At 41.5% G+C, this 17,126-nt stretch overlaps 6 protein-coding genes across 7 annotated transcripts; 3 read left to right on the forward strand and 3 right to left on the reverse strand.

The window, feature by feature from the left end:
- Positions 1-1,346: 1,346 nt before the first annotated feature.
- Positions 1,347-1,774, reverse strand: LOC120312203 (histone H4). The gene has a single exon (XM_039352576.1). The coding sequence runs from the start codon at positions 1,740-1,742 to the stop codon at positions 1,431-1,433; it is 312 nt and encodes a 103-aa protein (XP_039208510.1). The 5' UTR covers positions 1,743-1,774; the 3' UTR covers positions 1,347-1,430.
- A 4,782-nt stretch (positions 1,775-6,556) lies between these two features.
- On the reverse strand, positions 6,557-7,266 carry LOC120312202 (histone H2B 5). The gene has a single exon (XM_039352575.1). It carries the CDS (start codon positions 7,114-7,116, stop codon positions 6,736-6,738), a length of 381 nt encoding a protein of 126 aa, XP_039208509.1. The 5' UTR covers positions 7,117-7,266; the 3' UTR covers positions 6,557-6,735.
- A 330-nt stretch (positions 7,267-7,596) lies between these two features.
- On the forward strand, positions 7,597-8,482 carry LOC120312197 (histone H2A type 2-C). The gene has a single exon (XM_039352570.1). It carries the CDS (start codon positions 7,645-7,647, stop codon positions 8,032-8,034), a length of 390 nt encoding a protein of 129 aa, XP_039208504.1. The 5' UTR covers positions 7,597-7,644; the 3' UTR covers positions 8,035-8,482.
- A 147-nt stretch (positions 8,483-8,629) lies between these two features.
- Positions 8,630-14,596, forward strand: LOC120312195 (histone H3). Its single transcript, XM_039352569.1, has one exon. It carries the CDS (start codon positions 9,660-9,662, stop codon positions 10,068-10,070), a length of 411 nt encoding a protein of 136 aa, XP_039208503.1. The 5' UTR covers positions 8,630-9,659; the 3' UTR covers positions 10,071-14,596.
- LOC120312199 (histone H2A type 2-C-like) lies at positions 10,664-16,184 on the reverse strand. Of its 2 annotated transcripts, none has more exons than XM_039352572.1 (2): positions 14,826-16,184; positions 10,664-12,886 (listed from the first exon to the last, which is right to left on the reverse strand). In XM_039352572.1, exon 1 carries the CDS (start codon positions 15,395-15,397, stop codon positions 15,014-15,016), a length of 384 nt encoding a protein of 127 aa, XP_039208506.1. In that variant the 5' UTR covers positions 15,398-16,184; the 3' UTR covers positions 10,664-12,886; positions 14,826-15,013. The 2 variants fall into 2 exon arrangements, with proteins under 2 accessions (XP_039208506.1, XP_039208507.1); XM_039352573.1 differs by having other exon boundaries at positions 10,664-14,576.
- Positions 16,185-16,626: 442 nt separating this feature from the next.
- On the forward strand, positions 16,627-16,983 carry LOC120312204 (histone H4). Its single transcript, XM_039352578.1, has one exon. The coding sequence runs from the start codon at positions 16,650-16,652 to the stop codon at positions 16,959-16,961; it is 312 nt and encodes a 103-aa protein (XP_039208512.1). The 5' UTR covers positions 16,627-16,649; the 3' UTR covers positions 16,962-16,983.
- Positions 16,984-17,126: the final 143 nt, after the last annotated feature.

Raw genomic sequence — 17,126 nt, forward strand, 5'->3', positions numbered from 1 at the left:
ATAATAATATTAAGCAGCAGTTTGTTTTTTTGTATTATTTTCTTTCATCTTCAAGAAGAGATTTCTTTTCCTTGCTTCCAGCCATAGTGGTATATTACATATCTTCAGCTCTTGAAACTTCCCTCAGCAGCTGTGTTTCCAATTCTTATTTCTTCTACTCCAGAATTTCTCATTGATACAATCTATATAGATATGAAGGGGGGGGGACACATATTGTACACACTATATAGTATGCAGCCTTGGTACATTCTTTTCCCAATGTTAAACCACTTAGTTTTTCTATATTCTGTTGCTTCTTGATCATTAACAGTTTTTCTATATTCTCTTGCTTCCTGATCATCAACACGTATAACTCCACCTAGGTGAAGAATTATACTAGAAGAGATGGAAAGCACAAGATCTCACATCATATTCAGGCTCTGCCCACACAAGACATCTGTTTATCCTAACCAGGGTTAGTAAGGAATCTGTTACCTTCTACCTTTTCCTCAGCAGCGAAATGATCCCAAAACATGAAGACCCCAATCATCTACAACTCAGAACGCATTAACACATGTTCCCCAAGCAAGGTTGTTGTTTGTTTTTGTTTAAAAAAGAACTTTAATGGCTCAACAGCCAAGTAAACGGTTTTGAAGAAAGGTGAGAGAAAATATTAAGGCAGTACAAAACCTGGGAGAAAGTGTTTGCCATGATTGCTGTCTTCTCACAAGGAGTAAATCTGATCTGGAATCCAAGGACACGTGTCATCACTTTCTTTTATCTGGTATTAAAGCAAGCATTTTAGAAAGATCCCGCTGCCTTTGCTACTTCTTGGGAACTATAAAAGCCACCAAACTCCGTATCTAAGCGACTAAATTACTCATCGACAGCCCTTAGGTTCCTATTGGCTACCTCTGATATTGCATCACAATTGAGCAAACAAAGGACGCGACTGCTGGGAAATACGCCTGCATAGCTGTCGGCAGTAGAGAAAGGTCCATTGTTTGGTAGGATACACGTTATTATCCGATTATACCTCATAGGAACCTTTTTTTAAAAAAAAAACGGACCAAAATTTCATTCCCCCTAATAAACCTAAGTTGGTCTGGTTAACGATTGCATCGAATTTTGAAGTTACCAACGAAAACCGTAATTTAGTGCGATGAAAAAATTAAAAATCATTTTAAGCTGATTCTTCAGGTATGCTCTAAGCATTTTTTTAAATTTTGTCTTTACTGCCCGTGTTTAGCTCCCCGCTTCGCTGAACATAGTTTATTTCAGCCACAACCCTAAAAAGCATTCGTTCCTAGCAGTCACTTCGTAATTAGGGAACGTTCAAGTTCGGTTACAAACCATAGCAACGCTACTCGCGGAAACTCAGCTTTTTTATGAAAAAGTGGGTGGCCCTTAAAAGGGCCTTTTGATTTATTTTGAAATGCTCGTTGAAATATTTAACCACCAAATCCGTACAGAGTGCGTCCTTGGCGTTTCAAGGCATACACCACATCCATGGCAGTCACAGTCTTTCTCTTGGCATGCTCGGTGTAAGTCACGGCATCGCGGATGACATTTTCAAGGAAGACTTTTAGCACCCCTCGAGTCTCCTCGTAGATCAAGCCAGAGATACGCTTCACCCCACCACGACGAGCCAAACGGCGGATAGCGGGTTTAGTGATGCCTTGAATATTATCTCTCAAGACTTTGCGGTGGCGCTTTGCGCCTCCTTTTCCCAAACCCTTTCCGCCTTTTCCACGGCCAGACATTCTTCAACCTTCAACAAGCCTTCAGCTCAGAAAACGACGAGAAAATGTGCTCTAAATCGGGCAACAGCGAAATTATATTCTCTAGTACCCGACCAGAAAGAAACCTTCCATTGAAGGGCGGTTACTTTACGCCGCTAAGCCTCTCTCCCCCCCCCCCATAGGCTTCTGCCCCTCAGGGTTTGTCCAATGAGAAAGAAAAATAATTCGAAAACACCAATGACAAACTACCGTTTGAAACTGAAATGTTGGCGTCTTTCTTTTGTTTCTGGTTTTATGAATAAGGACATTGCTTATTGCCCAAGTGTTGAGTTGAATAATTATAGTCTTCCGCCTTCTGGGGGAAAAAAAACCTGCTTTGATGGGATGAAACTGTTTCTGCATAAGAGGACCGTTCAAGTCCAGAATTGCCACAAACTTAACTGTGTGAAAATTGATACAAAAATTTATCGGAATCCTCTTCCCGTTGCTGTTCCTACGAGTTTCTATCACTTTGTAACAAGAAAATAATTACAAGTCGGCAAAAAAACAAAACAAAAAACCGGACCCCAGCTTTTTTTTAAAAAAAAAGGAAATGAGGTTGTTTCTGTAACTACAATAATAAAGAGAATGGGAGTGTATTGACTGAAGTTTGTGTTACATTTAATTCAAAAATTATTTTGCATATTGCTCAGAATTATAGATTCTGAGTCACAGAAACCATCTTAACCATAGCTAGACTACTGTGGAATATTATTAGCTAGTTTTATGTTTTCCCTTTTTTCTCTCTATGCATGTTAGGCTTATAGTAGCAGCGACTCTCCAATGTAACCTGGACAGACAAAAATGCCTAGTTTCTGCCATTTTCAACTCTTTGTTGAAAATCTTAACCTCTAGATTATGATGGACTAAATGATCAGCTGGACTAAATGTATCACCCAGACCCATTGATTTCCTGTCTGAAATGGAAATGCTGCCAACATAAAATAAACTTTCTAGGAGATATCTAGACATAGCTAGAACCTTTTTATTTTGATTTTTTTCAAATTTAAGACCTAATATGCTTTAGAATGGGTTGGTGATGCTAAACTTGTACTTTTTAATCCAAGTACTGTATTCATTATTGAGTCTGGTTTTCTTTCCAGTTGGAGCATGACAGTTTTCCTAAATGCAGTCATCACTCTCTGGGGAGAGGTAAAAATAATAGTTTTGGACTGAAGAGCCAAGATTAAATTTTGGATTAAAATTCACTTGATACATCTTAAAGCCAATCCATTTTTTTAAACTGAATCAAGGAAGAACCATGCAGACACATAACACAGAAACATTTATTTTTTTTTAAAAAAAAAAAATCCTAATGCCATTCTAGTTGCCATAATAAGAACTAGCTTAATCCAGAGTGTCTAAATGCAGAAATTCATATTCAGCACAGTCCTATTAAGGCCAGGTTCAGTGTGAACTGTGTTTAAGTATACCATGTGTTAACAACACACGGCAAAAATGCCCTGCTGGTAAAAATGATGTTAACCTTATTATTCTTGCGTTGAAATAATTTTTTAGGTTGTTTACTTTCTATCAAGGAGTCTGGCAGGTTCCAAGAGAAGAAAGCAAATGGAGCAGATTAATAATCTGAATACTAGCACTATAGATGTTCAAACACAGGAAGTACATTTTAGGAAGATGGTTTATACTACAAGAAGCCTGGACCAACATCTCCTTCACGTACATTAGATCAAATCATTGGTTTGATTCACCTACTATAAAGAATGCCACCAAATGTTACCTATAACTTTATTAATACTGTATTTATATCCTCATCTCAGGACATGGCTTCATCCCAGCCTATTATAAAGTGCAGATCTGAATGCTTGAAACTTATTACATTTTATATAAGATAAGATAATCTTTATTGTCATTTTTTTACTGTGGGCATAACAACACACAACAAAAATGAAATTTAGTTGCCTGCTCTCAAAGTGAACACATACATGACACACACCTAAACATCCTATATACAACATATGTATAGACCCATACCCCTACATATACATAACAAATAAATATTAAACACTGTCCATCTTGAATATATAACGGAAGGAGGAAGCTTGAGAGTTCTGGATGTTCTGCTTTGGAAACCATGAAGCCTCCTCCCAGAAGGTAGCAAGGAAAACATGTTGTGAAGAGGATGTGTAGTGTCCCAGATAATCTTATGGACCCTGCTCAAGCAACGCTTCTGTGCTATGTCCTGGATGGGAGGCAGGGAACTGCCAATGGTTTTTTTGGCCATCCTCACCACTCTCTGCACCACCTTCCTGTCTGAAGCAGTGATGCTTTCAAACCAGACTGTGATGCTGTATGACAGGATGCTCTTGATTGTCCCCCTGTAAAAAGTGGTACGGATAGGAGAAGGAAGATGTGCCTTTCTCATGTGACACAGAAAATGCAGGCACTGCTGTGCCCACTTCACCAGTGTCTCACTGAATGACCAAGCCAGCCTACTTGTTAAACTGCACAGCCAGGAATTTGATGCTGATAACCATTTCCACAGGTGAATCATTAATGCACAGAGAAGTGTGGCTGTGCCTCCTTTTCTGAAATCGACAATGTTCTATTTGGTTTCTCTGGTATTTAAAACTAGGCTGTTCTCCTTATACCAGTTCACCAACCCCTCAACCTCCTTGTGGTAAGCACCCTCATTGTTATCATGAGTAAGGCCCACTACTGTTGTATCATTTGCAAACTTCACAATATGGTTGGTGGCAAACCTAGTACAACAGTCATGGGTCAACAGGGTGAACAGCAGCGGACTTAGGACATAGCCCTGAGGAGAACATGTGCTCAAGAAAATGGTATTAGAGGTATTTGTATATATGAAGATTAATACTATGGCAAAACAGAGATTCCATGATTTCTATAGCAGTTGTCCCATCAACATTTTCTTTTTTGCATTTTACTTCCCAGCTAGCCTGTTAGACAAAAATATATTTGAATTAATTATATGCAGTGGGATGAATGGAAAAGAAACATGCCTCAATGTACCATTGCATTTTTGGAAAACTTGAAAGCTCTGGATGTTGATTTAGACAGGAATGTCACAAAGTTGGTTGGAGCCTGTGAGACAATAATTTATTGATGATTGAGTTGCTATTATAGATTTTTTTATATTATTCTCTGTTTTATATTTCATATGGTGTTAGCTGTCCAAACTTGCTAGGGTGAGATAGGGGGAGGCATATAAATCAAATTAATAAAGTACTCTTTTTTTCTCCTGAATTGATCATAAGCTCATGACCCCATCACTGCTCATTTAGATTCTTGCAACATGTTTGGACTATGATTGAATTAAAAGACTAAACTAATAACAGATTAGCCATCAGCCTTAGAATAGACAATGGAAACACTGGAGTAATGGATAGCTCCTGCCTTTTAGGATTGTCTGTCAACAACAATGGAACCAGTTATCAAGAAATATGCTTCAGGCCAGCATTTGATAGGTAACAATGAAGGCCTTGGAAAAAATATTCAGTTGCCACAATGCATCTACAGTTAGAAGATCAGAACCATGCCTGCAGTGGTTTTCCACATGATACTGTAAGCAGGATAGAAAGGTTATTGATGATTTTGAACTTAGAGAAGATTCCTCAGAATGCCATGGACAGACGAGAAAACAAATCAATCCAGAATTCTCAGTTGAGATGGACATGCTCAGGCTCAAACTATCCCATTTTGGACATATTATGCAAAAACCTAAGGTTCTAGAGAAGTCCATAATGCTGGAGAAGATAACCAGCAGCAAGTGGATCAACTCAATTACAGCCATGATGGGGGCTCACTGCTGGAAGATTGGAAGAGACAGGATCTCTCACCTGCATGGATGAGAGAAAACACTGACGATAGCTCATAATCAAACCATAGTGAGCTCCTGAGAATTAAAAAAAAAATTAATAACTGAAATACAGAGGAAGGTGTTTCTCCCCTTCTTACTTTTTATATTTAATGAATTTAGGTCACCAACTCAGTACAGCTTACATAGGAGTAGAAAATCCAGTCTGGTCTAGAAGTTAAGGCGTCAGGCTAGAAACCAGGAATCTTTCCTTTTGCCTTAAGAGTGTAATCTAATCTGGTGACATTGTATCAAGTCATTCAATTTCAGCCCAACCCACCTCACAGGAATGTTGGAGAAAATGGGAGAAAAGGAGGACAGGTGGTCCTTGATTTACAACTACCATTAATTCCAAAATTTCTGTTGCTAAGGGAGACTTGTTAAGGGAGTTTTGCCCATTTTACAACCTTTCTTGCCACGATTGTTAACTGAATCACTGCAATTGTTAAGTTAGTAACATGACTGCTAAATGAATCTGGCTTCCTAAGTCACAAAAGGTGACCAAGACCCCAGGACACTGCAACCATCACAATATGAGCCAGTTGCCAAGTGTTTGACTTTTGATCACATGACCATGGGGATGCTGCTATGGTGGTGTGACAAATTGTCGTAAGTCATTTGTTTCAGTGCCACAATCATTAAATTGTAAATCAAGGACTACTTGTATTAAGAGTGTTCCCTGCCTTATTTATAAAATTGCTACAGGCCAGAATTTTAAAAAATCTTAACAAAAACTCCACACCTGCAAGATCAGATCTGGAAGCCATACTATCAACCGGGGAGCCCTTTTGCACTTTTATTTGCATTTAAATTCAGCACAAGATAATCTACTTTTTAAAATGATAGTATGTTACTAGAGATAAAACACTTCTGTGCTATACAGTTCGACCTATACTGTAGTATGTAAATTTCTTCCCTATACCACATATTTCCATATATATTTTTAAACAAAGGCCAATCTTTGCATTTTATTAATGAAAAGCAACGTCTGAGGGGACAGGACCCAAGCTTCAAGGCTTAGGTCAGCAGGGCTACAACAAAAGTAGCGACTTAAAACTCTTTTCATGAGGAAGTGGGCGGCTCTAAAAAGAGCCTTTGGGTTTTTCGGTCGCCTTACTGCGCAGCGTAGCCGCCTCACTTGGAGCTGGTGTATTTGGTGACGGCCTTGGTGCCTTCCGACACGGCGTGCTTGGCCAGCTCCCCCGGCAGCAGGAGGCGCACGGCCGTCTGGATCTCCCGCGAGGTGATGGTCGAGCGCTTGTTGTAGTGGGCCAGGCGGGACGCCTCCCCCGCGATGCGCTCGAAGATGTCGTTCACGAAGGAGTTCATGATGCTCATGGCCTTGGAGGAGATGCCGGTGTCGGGGTGCACCTGCTTCAGCACCTTGTAAACGTAGATGGAGTAGCTCTCCTTCCTGCTCTTGCGCCGCTTCTTGTCGCCCTTCTTCTGGGTCTTCGTCACCGCCTTCTTCGAGCCCTTCTTAGGCGCGGGGGCGGATTTCGCCGGCTCAGGCATTGCAAATAAGATACTTTCTAACGAATGGTAACGGAAACAGCAAGTAAGCCAACTTCCTTCCCGTCCGGAAAACTAGACACTCCACTGGTAACGGAAACAGCAAGTAAGCCAACTTCCTTCCCGTCCGGAAAACTAGACACTCCACGTACGTCAAACAGAACTGAAACAAGTTCAACGTTCGGTTTCCCACTATTTAAAGGCCTCCTATGCAAATAAGGGTAGCTGCACTCCCATGTTCTTATTGGCTGCTATAACCTCTACTCCCTTTCGCTGCGCGCGCAGATGCAAATTAAGAGGACTGCGATACTATGGTTCCTATTGGAAGGAGTCAGTTTCACGTCGTTCGATTGGTTATGTTGACAAACCTGCCTTCGTATTGGCTAAGAAAGCCTGACGCCTGAACAGCCAATCAAACATTGCAATTTCAGACCTTGGAAAGGCATAAAAAGCCCCCAGTTCGCTCATTTCTAACCACTGCCGGTTTGTGTTGGGTGTTTGGTGTGTTGTACTTGACTCAGGAACGACGTCATGTCTGGTCGCGGCAAGCAGGGAGGCAAGGCCAGAGCCAAGGCCAAGTCTCGTTCTTCCCGAGCCGGACTCCAGTTCCCGGTCGGTCGTGTTCACCGCCTCCTGCGGAAAGGTAACTACGCCGAGCGGGTGGGCGCCGGCGCTCCCGTCTACTTGGCGGCGGTGCTGGAATATCTCACGGCGGAAATCCTGGAGTTGGCCGGCAACGCTGCTCGGGACAACAAGAAGACCCGTATTATCCCCCGCCATCTGCAGCTGGCCATTCGCAACGACGAAGAGCTCAACAAACTCCTGGGCAAAGTGACGATCGCTCAAGGGGGCGTGTTGCCCAATATCCAGGCGGTCCTCTTGCCCAAGAAGACGGAAAGCCATAAAGCGAAAGGAAAATAGAAGCTGCTGTGAAGAAAGAACATTGAATTTCAAACCCAAAGGCTCTTTTCAGAGCCACCTACAATTTCAAGTAAGGAGCGGAGTCTAGAGTATCGAATAAGTGTTTCCTTTTCAGATCCAAAGCATATCCTCGGAGCTGGCACTTCCCTGGCCCAGGGCTTACTACATATTTGGCAAATATTGATCTAGATCTAGAAAAACCACCTGTTCTGCAGAAGGCTTCGGCTGTCACATTCCAAACCCTCTACCGCTTAGCAAGTATAAAAGGGTTCGGATATGGAGGTAATCTTAACCAATCGCCGTGTCCGGCGGAATTATTCAGACGTATTCCTTCGGGGAACCTCTTAATCTAAAATTCTGGTCCGTAACTCACCAAGGGACACTTAACCGTAGAACCCCTTTTTTCAGTATTAAATCCATTTTTAAAAATAAACCGCTGTTGAGATGACCAGAAAGGTATATGTGTGTTTGTGTGTATATAAAATCTTTCGGACCTAGAAAAGTGATCTCATTGCTTCGTAATAGTACAATTTTATGCTTGAGAAAGAGCAACACGGAACGCCCCGCTTCTAGGAGAACCCGATCGACCTGCGTGAAGCTTTCATGGGTGCGTCCATGCAGATATTGGGAACAATGTGGAAGTAGTTGCTCTTTCTGGCTTTTTCTGCCCGTAGCAGCCGATCTTGACAGATGTTTAGAGATCAGCCAAAGTAGTGTAAATTATATGCCAGCGGAGCATAACGAAAAACTATATAACCAGGTCGTGACTAATCAATTAATAAACTATTTATTCCACATAACAAGTGCTTAAATTATGTGAAAAATGAAACGAAAAAAATATAAAATGGAATAAACTTGGAATAAACAATTGCTATAGAAGTTAAGATGCTCTCCCATTCTTTTAGGCAATATAGGAAAACACATTGGTCTTATTGGTGACATATGCGTTTATTAAATATCTTTTTATGTAGGAACTCAATGCACAAAAAGTGGAGAGGTTATAGTCTTCTCCCTTCTCATTTTTCTCTACAACAACCCTGCGAAGTAGGTAGAGCGGGCTGACCCCGATCATTCATAAATTTCTGTGGCTGACGAGGAATTAATTTCCGGGTCTCGTTTGTGCCACACGCTATTTCCACAACTGCTAAACATTTTCACCAATTCAAAATTAGAACAACACTTTTGCAAATTATATTCGTCCTCGCTAAGTAAATGAATACACAAAAAATACCTTGGAGTTTTTTTTTAAATCTGGGTTGCAAAAACATGGATAACTAACCTAAAGAGAGGCATTAAAAAAAAATCCTTGTTGCCATCTATCGATGGTTTGGATTTCTGCAGCGCAGAAAGGAACCCTTTATCTGCAAGATATTATTTGTGAGAACACTATTACACAGAGCAGAAAGAATTTGAATGTCCTGTTTGCTGACGTATCCATTCGAGTACAAAGGAGGCAAGAGAAGAAACAGTGAAACATTGTAGCCAATCCCTTCCGAGCCCGGGAAATTCGAACGCGCTCAGCCAATCAAGAGAGGAGGACTCGGCTATAAATACTCAGCCTTCTAGAGGCTACTCTTATTTTCTGCTTTCTACTTCGGTGGGATTGGCTCCTCTATAGGCGAACAATGGCCCGCACTAAACAGACCGCTCGAAAGTCTACCGGAGGAAAAGCTCCTCGCAAGCAGTTGGCTACCAAGGCTGCCCGGAAAAGCGCTCCAGCCACTGGTGGGGTGAAAAAGCCTCATCGTTATCGCCCCGGCACTGTCGCCTTAAGAGAAATCCGTCGTTACCAGAAATCGACCGAACTGCTCATCCGTAAGCTCCCCTTCCAGCGCCTGGTCAGAGAGATCGCCCAAGATTTCAAGACCGATCTCCGTTTCCAGAGCTCCGCCGTTATGGCCCTGCAGGAAGCCAGCGAGGCTTACCTCGTTGGCCTCTTCGAAGATACCAACCTGTGCGCCATCCACGCCAAGCGGGTGACGATTATGCCGAAAGATATTCAGCTGGCGCGCCGCATCCGAGGCGAGAGAGCTTAAGTTTCCTCTTGCCAATAAAGCAATCCAAAGGCTCTTTTAAGGGCCACTCACGTATACCAAGAAAAGAGCTGCTTCGCTTCCGCTTGTTTTGAGAAGGCTATCGCGGTTTGTAGCGTACACGTACACGTTACTCCCGTAACGATAGAACTATAAGTAAGTCTTGGCCTCTCCAAAATTTGAATTTGCAAATGCGGATTCAACATGGCAAGGGATTCTTAGTGGACCACGGAGTGGTCTACTGCTTTCTCAACACCCACATTACTAACTTAACTGGGTTATGGAAAGTGACCTGAACGGGGTGGGGGGCTATGGGCATTCTTTTTTTTAATGAACAGCATTTTTCATGACTTGAGCCAATGAAACATGTTCAAATGTTTTGAGTAACCTGTTGTTGCAATGGTTCACACAGTACAGTATATCTCAATGTAAAAATGTTTATAAAACTTTAAAATGCTACGGTGCCACTGGAGATTAATACCTTTTAAGAGAATTAGTGCTTGCTTCAGAATTATTTTTTAAATCTGATGAATTAAATTCATATGAGTTCAGAATTTTTCCAATAGGCTTTCTCTCTGTGTGTGGCCATATTAATGCTGGCAGTGAAATGTCTGCATTCTATCCAATACCTGTCCTGGGGCATTAGCTTGGCTGTAAAAATAAAATGGGAATTCAGGTGGATCAGTCACAATGATAGCCAATTCTTCCTCTAAGAAAAGAATACCCAGAGATTTCATTGTAGGATGAGTGGGCTGCATATTATTTTGTAGAAGTTAGAAGGGAGAAAAGCTTTTCAGATGAAAGACATGCATCTTGATAAGCATGTATATGATTGTAGTTTTGCTTCTCTTAGGTCAGCTTTGTAAAGATTTTAATTTGAGTCCCATTTTTCAATAACATTCTTGTATAAACCAGTTGCAGTTAGTTTGTAAGGAGCAGGTTTTAAATAACTGGCTTGTGTGCTAGTGTTGCGCAGCCTATTTGAGAGGAGATATTTTTTTGAATTTTGACAACATATACTCTGCCCAGGATAGCTACTGTGGGAGATTTGCATCTTCTCCAAATAACTTAACTTGATGGGCAAAGCTAGTTAAATGCATACATATATTTATATGAATTAAACTTATATTTGTATACCAGTGATTGCATGGCCTCTGTAGATGCTGTACATTAAATAAAATAAAATTCATAGGAATTACTTTTCCAGGATAATCTCTACTATATCAGTAGGAGCTTTGGGGCTGTATGATTATACTTTTCCTTGCAGAGTGTTTTTTTTAAAAAAAAAAATATTAAAATGATAATTTTAAAAGAAAAAAATCAGGGTGACTCTGATTCTGGAGCATTATGTAAGTGATTTATATCCACAGACCTCATTCAGAAGCTTTATCACATCAAATATCCATCTCCTCCAGCATTTGTTCTTTATCAGTGAACAATAAGCTGCTGCTTAGCTCTAATGTAGACAATGTGCAGACTTGTTTCTATAGTGCTATTCTATCCATGCTGGCTGCAGTTCACAGCCATGATTGAAAAATATAGGCAAATTGGCAATCTGCCATCAATGAATTTCTTGGAAATGTGGCTTGCTTTTAGAGGCACTTGCTTTTCCTTAATGGACTTTGGGCTTCTCATAACAGGAGATTATTATGCAAGTGATAGAAGGTTTGAAACCATCTTTTGGATGAGATTTTGGCGTGGAGCATAAGATCTTTGAAACTGCTTTTTTCCCCATCCTTCAGAAGTCTAGACTAGCATTTCAGCATGTGCAGAAGGTCTGCTTTGAAGAAAGGGAGTGGTTCTAAATCCCTTCTATCTTCCCTTGAGTGTTTTGCATCTGAACTATAACATTCAAATACAGGTAACCCTCAACTTACAACCGCAACTGAGCCCCAGATTTATGTTGCTGAGTGACATTTGTTAACTTGAGTTTTGCTCCACTGTATGATTTTTCTTGCCACATGTGTTAAGTGAATCCAAAATTTCTGTTGCTAAGGGAGACATGATACGGAGGGGGGGGGGGAATGCTAGAATAGTCATAAGTGTGAAAAATGGTCATAAGCCACTTTTTTCAGAGCCATTGTAACTTCAAACGGTCACTAAGTGAACTGTTGTAAGTCGTGGACTATCTGTAATTAAAAATGAAAGACATATAATCCAGATCTGTAAAGGACTCCATAATTACAGGCTAGCACATGATGACTGTTTTGAAAGGAAATGTACAGTAAATACGAAGAGCTGCTGGCCCAGCTTGCTGAGTATAAACCCTCTTTTCCATATGCAAAGTGAAAGGAATGCATCTCCCGTGTTGTTCCTTACTACCTCATGTATCTTCAGCAGACATCTTTGAGGTACTGTTTGTAATTTATCTTTGCTTTGAGAAAAGGCAGAGACAGATCTTCCCATCCTGTTCTTGTCCAAGGGTTCCCTAAAACAATACTGCAAGTAATTGTGGGAAATTCAGAAGTCCAGAGCACAGTGAAGAAAAAGAGGAACCCCAAACAAAGCATTTTTTTTAAAGAAATAAGGCTACAATGCAGGAATTCGTTTTAAGGATGCCACAGAGATCTTTGTCCATCTACCTGTTGTCATTTCTATTGTTAGGTGAACAGAAGTGAGCAAGTCCATTATTAAAGGAAACAGAATCCTGAGGTCATCCGCTGATGGAGGGGAAGATTGGAGTATCTCATCTGTCTCCTCACTATGTTGCAACTCTCTGGTTAGGGCTGCCCTTGGGCTGCTCTGTGAGTTGATAAGGAGGCTTCTATTCTTTGGTTCAGGGAGCTTTGTCTGGAGGGGCAGGAAGAGTCAATCTGGGTCTGATAAGATTAGGTAAAAAGAGAAACTAGTTTGCCCTGGTCATGACCAAAAGACAGACAGAAAAAGAGTGCAGTCTCCATTTTGTTTGTTAGATCTATTTATATCACCAACCATCTCAAATTCATGGTTATATTCTCTACCACAATTTTCTACAATCCAGACTCTAAACATTAATTTGCAAATGGGAATGTTTCAAGCCTATTGATATATCATTTTCCTGATGTCAGAAATGATTTGCTTCCTTTTACTTCACAAGCTTGCAGTTTCCCAAAGTTTAATCAGAAGCTGTTCTGGGATGGGAAGGATCAACCTTGTTTTGTTCAGTCTTGTCCTATTGCATCGTAGTACCGGTAATACCCACAGTGAACTGACTTACCATCCATTACTCCTAATTCATTTCACAAAAGTGGAAAGAAACTTGGCGTACAAAGGAGCAAATCTGAGAGCGCAAGACCTTCATTCGGTTTTTAATAGCATTTCTTGGCTATAATTCTTTAATCCTAAAATCATAACTCACAAGAGAGTAATTAACTCTATGACCTGTCCTCACATTTGCAACTTTCCGAGGGCTGTAAAGCTGAAACTCCTCAAAACAGATGTAGGTTCACTTAGAGATTGCTTCTCTTAACAACCAAGTGGCTGGTCCCAACTGTGATCACTAAACAAAGAGTACTTGCGTTTTCATCTGATAAATTTGGGAGGGCAGGAGGGTGCTCAGTAATTAAGACCAAATTTGATTGGACTTACGTTGCCTACCAAGGCATTTTATTTACCATAGATGGCCTTGAAAGCAAACATGATCCTCCTTAGATGGTTTTTGCAAGTTTGTTTTCCTTATTTTTTTTCCATATCCATTTTCTAAAGTACTTTTCATCACTTAAAAGCTTATCTAAGAGAGTGCACAAAAGTATAATGTGCTAATGTAAACTCACTATCCTCAAGAACTGACTGAGACAGTCACAATGACCTGAATTCCAAGAGGGCAGGGCACTGGGAGATATATTGCACATACCCCTCCATCCTCTGATTTCCCCCCACACACAAATATTCCCCTTAAAAAAGGGGGGGGCTAACTGGCTTTAGGTCAGGTTACCCTCTAACTTTCCATGGCTGGGTATGGTGATACCTACTTCTTATTCATTCTGAAAAACACATTGCCTGATGGAAGGCAAACCTTTTCTAGTGAAAGATAGTGTTTATTTGACTTAATCCCATTAGGCCACCTCAGCACAACCCTCTTCAATAATACCCCTTTTTATTTACTAGACAGCTCCAAAGATAGGTTTAAGCTGGGGACAATGTAACTTGTATATTCCCAGGAGTGTTGTTATGGTGCTTTCCAACCCAGTTTGCCTCCCTCTGAAGACCAATTAAATGTGGAGGGAGGGGAGGAAGGTGGAAGAGAACAACCTTTCATTGGTTTTGGAACTTTTTCTTTTCCACTCCAGTAATATCCAAATCTCCAAACCTGCTGGGGTGTTGAACTGTACCATTTCCATGGAAACAGACCAATACCAGGTAGAACTGAAAGATAATTTTATGTCTTCTGGTTTGGGCTGTGTATGCCTGATCTTGTTCAATGCACATACATGTTACTACCACATTTTGGACAATTTCCAGACCTTCGAGCCATATTAATGGCTGGTAATGTTGCCTCCAGTTACTGAAACATGCAGAGCCTTCTCCACCCTCAAAAAAAAAAAAAAAAAGTTAAATTACTTGCAGGTCTGGTCAACTGCGTAGTTAAAAAGTCAGTTCTACCTGACAACACTTAAACCCCTGGGTGACTCACCCAGATTCAAGTCGGCATAATTTCGTGTTAGGAGTTCCCTTCTAATCTCTCAGTCCCACAAATCCCCCTTTGGGGAACAAGGGACTAGGATGGAAACAGATTCTAACTTGTAGACCAGATAAAAATCAATGCCCTGAGACACAAACCTTAAAAAACAGGACCACGTTATTACAAGCTGTTTGACGACTTGACGATTATTCGGAATGGTAGAGCAAACAAAATGTTATTTCGAAGAGAGGAAGAGACGATCAGCACTTTCTTAAAGGTTGTAGGTGGCTCTAATAAGAGCCTTTGGGTTCAGTTCCGAAGCACTTGCCCGGCGGGCAACAGCAGGTCATTTGCCTTTATGGCTTTCCGTCTTCTTGGGCAAGAGGACCGCCTGGATATTGGGCAACACGCCCCCTTGAGCGATCGTCACTTTGCCCAGGAGTTTGTTGAGCTCTTCGTCGTTGCGAATGGCCAGCTGCAGATGGCGGGGGATAATACGGGTCTTCTTGTTGTCCCGAGCAGCGTTGCCGGCCAACTCCAGGATTTCCGCCGTGAGATATTCCAGCACCGCCGCCAAGTAGACGGGAGCGCCGGCGCCCACCCGCTCGGCGTAGTTACCTGTCCGCAGGAGGCGGTGAACACGACCGACCGGGAACTGGAGTCCGGCTCGGGAAGAACGAGACTTGGCCTTGGCTCTGGCCTTGCCTCCCTGCTTGCCGCGACCAGACATTCCTCAAATGAGTTGCTCTTTTTCTCCACGAACGCAAAAGTATCCCCTAATTGACGAGAAAGGCGGGGGCCTATTTATGCCTGCCTCACCGTTTGAAAGCGGCCCTTCTGATTGGCTGACTGTGACGTCAACACACCTCAGCCAATGCAAATGTGGTTTCTCAGCAGGACCAATTGACTAGAGAAATATTGCTTTTCTTCCAGTAGGAAAAAAACAGCGAGGGCCGCAATTTGCATACGCGCCTTCGCCGGAGGTGATCTCTGAATGCTGCAGTAACAAGGAAAAGCTAGAGATTAGGAGCAATTATTCATGCAGCTGCGAATTTTATAGTTGCGCAACTGCTGGAACTACCTTTTCTGGTATGCGATGGAGAACCGTAGGCTTATGAACAAACCCTATTGTTGTCTTTATAATGTGTAAAGCCAAGCCTGGTCGATTCTTTCCCTTTGGATATCCCTAGTGCTGAATTGGATGCTTAAATGTTGCTGTCCTTCACTTCGGAAGTAATTGCATTCCAAATTGACTATATACAAGTTAGTGTTTTGTATACTAGACTCTGCAAGGTGTGCGTTTGTATTTCATTCTTTACTGCTTATTTTTTGTCTAAAATTCAAAGTAATCTAAGAAAAACAGTTGTTTCTGTCGAGCTATGGCAATAGATACATATTTGCTTTGCAATTCGTTTGTAACAAACTGCCTCACGCAGCTCCTATCGATAGTTTGTCAGTTTGTTACCTTCTCAGCTACTTGATTGAAATGCTTCTAGATCCCTCCCGCCTGTTTTTCTGAAGAGAAACAACACAAGCAAAACTGTTAAGATTAAAAATTATTTTAAAAATCCCAACAGTTTTTTTGATTCAATCACTTATGTATTTATTGCACATACAAGATATGTTTCAAAACAAAACAGCCACTTCTAGTTAAATGAAGGAGGCTAAATGCCTGCAATATTGTACTTCCATAAAAGTGAGCTGACAGTCTGGATATTATTTTACAGCCTATATTATGAAACTACTTGAAACATAACCTTTGCAATTTGAAATGCATTGAGTTAACCATTCGTCATTCGCTGTTTTAAAATGAGGCCGAGTCTTATTGGACAAGGCCCTGTAGCATCGCCCTATCAAATTGGACAACTGGGCTGTCATCTCCCATCTTCGCGACAGTTTTCCTTTTGGTCGGAAAGCAACCAATATAAACGTGAGGTAGAAGGCGAACACTTTGTGGGCTTCAGGTTTTATCGTTCGGTGAGATGTCTGGCCGTGGAAAAGGCGGAAAGGGTTTGGGAAAAGGAGGCGCAAAGCGCCACCGGAAAGTCTTGCGAGATAACATCCAAGGCATCACTAAGCCCGCTATCCGCCGTTTGGCTCGTCGTGGCGGAGTGAAGCGTATCTCCGGCTTGATTTATGAGGAGACTCGCGGGGTGCTAAAGGTCTTCCTTGAAAATGTCATCCGCGATGCCGTGACTTACACCGAGCACGCCAAGAGAAAGACTGTGACTGCTATGGATGTGGTGTATGCTTTGAAGCGCCAAGGCCGTACTCTGTACGGATTTGGTGGCTAAATTTTATTTCAACTTAAAATTTTCCAAAATAAATCAAAAGGCCCTTTTAAGGGCCACCCACTGCTTCAATGGAGAGCTGCAATCACTGTTTTACCAAAGCTGCAAGTGTTGTCAAGTGCTTAAGGAAGTTAATTTGGGCACTCAGTGGTGATGGAACCTGAACTT

The sequence above is a fragment of the Crotalus tigris genome, unplaced genomic scaffold (assembly GCF_016545835.1).
Source record: "Crotalus tigris isolate CLP2741 ecotype Arizona unplaced genomic scaffold, ASM1654583v1 scf7180000018445.1570621, whole genome shotgun sequence".
Lineage (NCBI taxonomy): Eukaryota > Metazoa > Chordata > Lepidosauria > Squamata > Viperidae > Crotalus > Crotalus tigris.